At 38.1% G+C, this 8,397-nt stretch overlaps 1 protein-coding gene across 1 annotated transcript in view; it reads right to left on the reverse strand.

Moving 5' to 3' along the window:
• The window catches only part of KIF23 (kinesin family member 23), a 48,304-nt gene extending 39,990 nt beyond the window's left edge, over positions 1–8,314 (reverse strand). Inside the window, exons 1-4 of the mRNA XM_070953867.1 lie at positions 8,301–8,314; positions 7,033–7,102; positions 6,299–6,427; positions 5,181–5,286 (exon numbers count right to left, since the gene is read on the reverse strand). Of these exons, the coding sequence (XP_070809968.1) occupies positions 5,181–5,286; positions 6,299–6,427; positions 7,033–7,102; positions 8,301–8,314 (319 nt within the window). The remainder of the gene's footprint in view (positions 1–5,180; positions 5,287–6,298; positions 6,428–7,032; positions 7,103–8,300) is intronic.
• Between the last annotated feature and the right edge of the window lie 83 nt (positions 8,315–8,397).

Below are 8,397 nucleotides of genomic sequence, written 5' to 3' on the forward strand. Positions count from 1 at the left end.
GCAGTAGTTTTTAAAAATTGTGCCAAGTGTTCAAAACTGCATCAGCACTAGAGATAGTTTATAAACAGATGTTTTCAAGCCCTGAGCAATATATACTGCTCAAAAAAATAAAGGGAACACAAGCAGAAGACATCCGAGATCTGAATGAATGAAATAGTCTTATTAAATACTTGTTCTTTACATACAGTAGTTTATACACTGCTCAAACATCTAAAGGGAACACAAAACTACTATATGTAACGAATAAAGTATTTAATAAGGCTATTTCATTCATTCAGATCTCGGATGTCTTCTGCTTGTGTTCCCTTTATTTTTTTTGAGCAGTGTAATTTAGGCATATTTCATTCTAAAGGAACAGACTGAAGAAGATCCATGCGGTCGTCTTGGCAATGAATCAGATATGTTTTTTCCTAATGCCTTCTTCCAAGTTTTTTTTTTTTTAATTTTTCAGTCTTACAAATGAGATCTTTTACTACCATATTCAATCCTCTTTTCAAATTTGAAAAGGTAATCCTGAGCTCAAAATTACGGTATATATGTGTTCTGGGAACTTTATTCATAGTTTTGAGCACTATGATTAAGCTACTTATGGTAACCCTTCTTTGACAAATTTCCATTATGCACTATTATTGCTAATAGTTAGTAGTATAGCAGGAAATAAGTTGTTCATGTTGTTTTTTTAATTAGTTATTGCATCTAAGCAAGAACGGGAAAGGATACATATAAGTGTATTAACAATCTAAAATAACTTAATTAAATTAGAATTTAAAAGAAAAATGGCTTGGAATATTTAAATTTTGAGTAATTACCCAAGTCTTCTTCCCTAACTCTTGAGGGGAAAAAATAATTTGCTAAATTAAATGTTGACCATCACAAATCAATCTTAGAAACTTAGACTAACAGAGTTGGAAGGGACCTTGGAGGTCTTCTAGTCCAACCCTCTGCTTAGGCAGGAAACCCTACACCACTTCAGACAAAGGGCTATCCAATCTCTTCTTAAAAATCTACCGATGTAAATCAGATTTTTCCTACCTTTATTGCATGAAATTGTTTTAAGTTGAATAAAATAAAGCATTATGAAGTAAATCCAACTTCAAATCCAACATTAAAAAAAAAAAACTTGGCAGGTGGTCTCCTGCTCAAGCAGTAGAAGACCTCCAAAGTCCTTCTAGCCTTATTATTCTACACTGTAATAGTATTATGGCAAATCTAGTTTACTCCCTGAACGTATGACTTACTTGCTATTTTTAAAGTACATTATGCCATAAATAATACATTGCATTGGTAGAAGAATCAGAATTAAATCCACAACCTAATAGTCTATGTGTATATAAATTGTACTATTAAATGTTGGTCCTGAAACTGAGATCTAAGCAATGGGAACAAACGATAATTCTCAAGCTGAGTCCAATGAAGAGTTAAATTTTTGAAACTTTTCCAGCCCTCAGTTGTAGCAAGAATTGAATGGTAACCTTAAATAAGTGTATCCATGCAAACAGCATCTGTGTAGTGACAATTGCATAGAGAAATTCATTTCAATTTTGTATCAATTTATGTAAATAATGGAATACATAGAACACCTCACAATTTAATTTTGAGCATCTTATTCACATTTATCTTATTCTTGATACGGCAAATAATTTTAGGTTATGTTCCTTAATTTGCCTAGAACAGGGAGAACATTCAAATTTAAGAAATTAAAATAATAAGAAAAATTAAGAAATCCTTATACCTTAAACAGGAGTCAGGAAGCTATATTTTATTTCATTATTTATTTTATTTATTTATTAATCAAATCTCACTAAGTGACTCTTGAGCGGCTTACAAAAAACCCCACAACCCTCCCTTTCAAAAATAGTGTTTTGGAAAGAGCACCCTCAAGCCACCAACCATCCCCAGGGGTGCTTACCACTCTTACCACACTCAAAGAAAGAGATAATAAATGCTGAGTTGGTGTGATCTGTCAAGAGATAACCGACTCAGCATTTATTCTCTCCTCCTTTGTATGATAACATCTGCATTTTCTTAACTTTTCAATATGAACTATTTTTTTCCACTTTTAATATCAATTCAAATTAATTTATTATTTTTATACATTTGCATATTACAAGTTAAATCTAGAGGACAACCTGCATTTAAGTCCTACTCAACATTAGCTATAGGAGTGACCAAAAGACTAACATTGAATAAAATGTTTGGCTTAATAAAAATAAGAAAAAAAATTATTCTAAAGTTTTGGGAATTTTTAAAATGTTTAAAGTTTTTAATTTTGGAAGAACTTCCAGAAATTTTATTTTTTAAAAAAAATAACTAAAAATTTTTAAGTTTTGAAATTTTTAACAATATTTTAGAATTTTAAATTTTATATTGAATTTTATTTATTTATTTCTGGGAAATATCTTATGCATTTCTTGAACATTTTGTAAGTTTTAAAATTACAAAAAATCCTTTAAAAAATTAATCCTTAAAAGAACCAGGGAAAAGAAACATACTCATGGAAAAAGAAACTGACTGTTATGACTTGTACAATATGTTTCATATATGTATTTATGCCAATGGAGTACCCAAATTACATATGTGACAAATGTAGAGTAAATGAATTACTGGAAGAAAAAGCAAAGGTTCTAGAGACATGATGGTGAACCTGTGGCACATGCACACGCCGGCCAGCTGATTTTCGGACCTTCTGGGCCCACCAGAAGTAGGGAAACAGGCTGTTTCCTGCCTCCAGAGGGCCTGAGAGGGGCTGTGGGGAAGGCTCATTTTTCTTTCTCACCTGGCTCCAGATCCTCTCTATGCATCTGGGGAGGGCGAAAACAGCCTTCCCCACCCCCTCAGAGGCCCTCCGGAGGCCTGAAACGGCCCATTTCCCAACTCCAGGTTGGACAGGAAGTGATGTTTTTTGCTGTCCCCAGCCTCCAAAGATTCATCTTGCTCAAACTGGAATATTTGTTATACCTGTCGGCTACCATCTTAGCTTGTGTTTCACTACTCTACACTGACAGACTGTGGGGAGGGAGGAATGAAAGGGGCAATGCTTCAGGAAATAAAAGAGATGCTGCCTCAAGGTTACCCAGTTGGAAGAAGGTGGGCCCTTCTTGCTATGTTTGGACTGTCCATTAAAAAAATATCTTGGGATGCTTGGAGGACTTCCGACGGTGACATCATCATGGGGCGGGAGAGGGAACGAAGCTTCATACCCGAATCCCGAAAATTCTCCACCACGAGCCCGTTAAGGGCATTATCGATCCCGGAGAGATCGGTAAACTAAAGAGGAAGCTCTGAAGACACCAAGTGAAAAGTAATCACTCGAGCGGATAGGGGCAATCCCCTTAAAACCGACGGTGAAGGAATCGGCCTTTAAGGTTGATCTGGAGCAATGATTGCTGCATGAGTAGGAAGCAGAGAGTGGAGAACCACTGACACAGAGAAATTTAACATAAATTACTGAACCCTTTTCTAGTTTTGGAAACTGAATATTATTATAACTTTTTTTTTTTTTAATTTGATTTATATGCTGCCCTTCTCCGGAGACTCAGGGCGGCTTACAATGCGCTAAGCAATGGCCTTCATCCTTTTGTATATTTTATACAAAGTCAGCTTATTGCCCCACAAACTGGGTCCTCAATTTACCTACCTTAGAAAGGATGGAACTTCTGGAATATTACAAACAAGAACAATGGAATATTGGACATATAGAGGTTAAAGAAAGGAAGAAGAGGCGCCATCTTGTGGATTTGATTAAAGAACTGAGTATAAAGAAAAATAAGACTGATGCAACATTGCAGCAGATAGATAATAAGCAGAGATTGAGTGGCCCGGGGGGGAAAAAATATAAGAATGTTAATAAATATAAGATATAAAAATTGGAGTGATAGAAGGCAATGAATTAATATATCTGAATAATCTGAATAATTATAATAAATATCTGAATAAGTATAATAAGCAATTGAATTGAGAAAATATCTGTAGTATAGTAATGAAAAATAGTCACAAATCCCACTCACATAACAGCGTCACCTTCAAACCAAAGAACGATAGAGACTATGCTGGGAAAAGGAAAATCAGATCCAGCATTGGATTTTCAGAGTATGCAAGTTACGCTGCAAATGATCCAAGAAACAATGATGAAGACTAAAAGAGGCAACAGTGGACAATCATGAAGAGACGAAAACACATCATAAAGAAATTAAAAATGAAATTGGAGAAATGAAAGGTGATATTAAAACATGAATGATAAAATTGGGATTATTCAACAAGCAATGATAGAAATCTAGCAGAGAATAAAAAATGTGGAAACAAAAATGGACCAAGTTGACAGTAAAATGGAAATGATGGAGTGGTGCTTGGCAATTCCAAGTACAGAAACAGATTTCCACTACTGATACGTCCTTATTTACTAACTGCAATTGAGATCAGCAAGTCCATCTTTCAATGGCACAGTTGTTGAACACAACATCAGTGATCATGCCAACTCACATCAGGTCTGACCAGTTACATGAATCAGTGGTTCTTAAGTGCAACATCACAGGACTATGAGTTGCAACTTTCTGCTGACTTTCCCATTAAGTTTGTTCATTGGAAGCAAACTGTGAAGGTTGCAAATATATTTTATTTGATTGAAGTCTACTATAACCATTACTAGCACCTAAATCACATGACCCCTGGAACATTGCAATGGACACAACTTTGAGGACCAGTTATAAGTCTAATTTTTCAATGTTATCGTAACTTTTAACGGTCACTGGTCAGTAAGTGAAAAATACCTGTATCTTGTTAATATAATACAATTTTTGCAAGCTGCTTAATACTATAATATAGAGTGGCACAGTGGTTAGAATGCAGTATTGCAGGCTATACTGATCCTGACCAACTCAAGGTTGATTCAGCCTTCCATCCTTCCAACATTGGTAAAATGAGGACTCAGATTGTTGGGGGCAAGAGGCTGACTCTATAAATGGCTCAGAGTACTGTAAAGCACTGTGGATTTGAGTGCTATTGCTATATTACTATAATTGCATTGTTTGAACTTGCTGTCAGTATAATTAAATTAAAAACTGCAATAGGAAGCAGGAATTTTGAATCAATTATATGAACTAATGTAATTCTTTGTTGGGGGGGGGAAGATTCATATTGCTAGTCCAGAGAAATTCAGTCTTAATAACTTAATTACATCATACCATTTTTTCCACGGATAAGATCTTCCACTAGAGGTTTAGCAACCACATCAAATACATGTTTCTGAGAAATGCTTGTGCTAAACACTTCTTTAAATGAATACTGAACCTGGAAAAAAAGTTTAACAGTTAGGAAGCAATTAACCAGCAGTTTCTTATTTGCTGTTTCACCTAATCCTCTCATTTACTTTCATACTGCATCAAAGTTTTGAATGCACAACTATTTCATGGTCAATTTATCTAATGCTCCAACAATAATAACTGTGGTCCTTTTCCTATTTTCTTGGGAAAAAGTAACTAGTACAAAAAAAATATATTAAAGTTTTTATTTTCCTGTAATAATGTTGAATGCTATTTGGTAGATTAAACAGTCTTCCCAAAAGCACGTTTTTCTTCATGCATTATGTATTTCCAGCAACAGAATCACTTTTTAGTGATTTAGTGAAGAACCTTAGTATGATTAAAAGGTAAAGGTTCCCCATGCACATATGTGGTAGTCTTTCCTGACTTTAGGGGGTGGTGCTCATCTCTGTTTCAAAGCCAAAGTGCCTCCCGGAATACTGCCGATCAGCTGTTCCAAGCTGCGGGGATCACTGCTGCCCATTGCCGCCTCGCACCCCATTTTTGGCCTCCTCACGTCCCGTTTTCAGCCTGTTCCAGGTAGCAGGCAATGCCACCGCTGCCGCCTATCCCCGCCACCTGGAATGGGCCAAAAATGGGGCACCCGGAAGCAATCCCTGCAGCCTGGAACAGTTGATTGCCAGTATTCTGGGAGGCAGATCCAACCGCCAATCAGCTGCTCGTGCCAAAGGCTGTGCTGAAGCTGACCAGGCTGTTTGCTGCAAGGAGTCAAATTGCTAGGAGGCAGAGGCCGAAGAGTGGGGGCCGCCAGGTGGGTGGGGCTTCAGCAACATGCACTCTATAAGACGCACAGACATTTCAACCCACTTTTTTGGGGGGGGGAAGTGCATCATACACTGAAAAATACGGTAATTCAAAAAGGAATTCCAATCCTATGCATACAGACTATGATAAATGCAGCTGCCTTAAATGACACAATCCTAATAAAATTGTAGATTGAAACCCATAGTTAACAATAGCACATTTTCAACGAAAACTACCTCTTTATATTCTCCATTACGGGCAATACGGTACCCATCAGGTGAGTGAACTTGGACTGTCGTGCTGCTGATCACTTCTATGCAACACTCTTGGTTTGATACACCGACTGGACGGACCCGGCAATATACCTGAACAGAGAAAAAAGTGCCCTATTTAGATACACCAGCTTAAGACTGTCCTCCTTGTTTACGGAGCAAATATCAAAATGGAAAGTCTTTACAACTAGTCCTCAACGTACCACAATTGAACCCACAATTTCAGTTTTAAGTTGGGTCACACGACTACCTGATTTTTACCACCTTTTTTGCAATGGTCATTATGCAAACCAGCACCCATAAAACAACCCTATTATTTTATTAGTTTTAGAATTTTAAAACCAGTAGTAAGTCCCATTTTGGGGGATACATTGTAACTTTAAACAGCCGCTAAGCAACTGGTCCTAAATTGAGGACCATTTGAACTAGCATCAGAAGATCAGTCCAATGGTTTGTAGCTCATATGTGCTTCGATTAAGGCATCGATCTTTTTAGGTTGGCAATCTTTGAAATTGCCTTGATACCAGACGTTTCTGGGGTTTAAAACAACCTTATCATAGCTGGGTGAAAAACCACTTACCCAGAATCAAGGAAATAATGCATTAATAAAATAAAGAAGCAAGCAGCTTTCAGAGTCAAATTCCATAATATGCAAGAACAGATTAAAGAGCTAATTCTGCTGTAAATCAGCCACTTACCCCAACAGGATCCTTCAAACTATTGTTAGATGCTTTTTTAAATGCATGTTTCCTAGGAGTTTTAGTTCTTCTGGAAGTTAATAAATGTCAGATAAGTTACAAATAAAATCAAAGATGCACACTACACAAGGCAATCAACTCAACTGATCTATGAAATGCTCTATTGCAGCAATGCAGAGGAAGACCAAAGCAGCCACAGAGGCTTTTAAAAGCAGCTAATACAAGTGGTATTACTTTATTAATATTAATGAACAATGTGAAGAATGTGTGGACATGTTACTTAGAAGATGCCTTCTAATATCCATAACAACTGCATGCAAAATCTTCTTTTTGAGAGTGCTGTCACCACTCTTGCTTTAATCACTCTTCTTGCAAGAAAAAAATTGCTCAATTTTTCCACATTTCTGGATTAACTATTGTGAACAGAAAATCCAAATCCACAGAGAAAATCCTTAGACAGTAAACGAAGGAAAATGAAAGCTGGGAAGATTGGTCTATTTTCCACCAGAATTTTGGTAGATTTAAAACCCACCATTCTTCTACTGTCTCACAAAGGCCAAATCTCTTTAATTGTGAAAATCCTATCAGTGTGTACCTTAATACTGTACCCTTTATCTGAAAAGGCTGATGATTCCATTCCTATACCTGTACAGCAGTTGACTATTGTGCCAGATCCCACTGCTTTCGTTTAGAAGAACACATAAAGTAGTAAATACACCAGTTGTGAAAGGGGGGGGGGGAGATAGGAATTTTATTTCTACATCTAGAAAGCATCACTTGGGGAAGGTAATCATACACAGCTTCAAGCCTTGCCTTTTGCAAATGTAGCACACTTCCCAAAAGCCTTAACCTGACTCCCCCAAACTGACAGGCCAGTAAAATCTGCCTAGAAGCAAGCAATTCAAAATCCCAGTAAGCGGGACCTGTCCCTTTCCTGGCAACTGCTTTATGGGAACAGGATAAAAGAGAAACAGGCATTAAAGCGGATAAAGAGGCCTGGCTATACGCATGGTAGAAGGCGAGCCGGGATTTCCCTTCCCAGAGAAAGAGGCCCTCTATCCATCTAAACTCCCACAGGGCCAGGGAAGTCGGGCCGGGCTTCTCCTCCGCGACGGCCGACAGCCCAACTCCTTCGCACCGCTGCTCCCCCGGAACCCCAGGCCAAGGCCGGAGCAGCCCCGGGTGAAGCAGCTCCGTCGGGGAAGAAGCCTCGGGCTACGCGCCGCATCGCCCACCGCGGCCCTCCGAAAGGAGCGGGGAAAACTTACGCCGCCGCCTTCATCGCGCCGCCCCGACCTCTCGCCCAGAGCGGTTCAAACGTTCCCTCCACTTCCCAGCATCCGTTGCACCGCCCCGTTTTTAAAT

The sequence above is a fragment of the Pituophis catenifer genome, unplaced genomic scaffold (genome assembly GCF_029215685.1).
Source record: "Pituophis catenifer annectens isolate HBS135680 unplaced genomic scaffold, rPitCat1.0.hap2 SCAF_14, whole genome shotgun sequence".
In the NCBI taxonomy this organism is placed as follows: Eukaryota; Metazoa; Chordata; class Lepidosauria; order Squamata; family Colubridae; genus Pituophis; species Pituophis catenifer.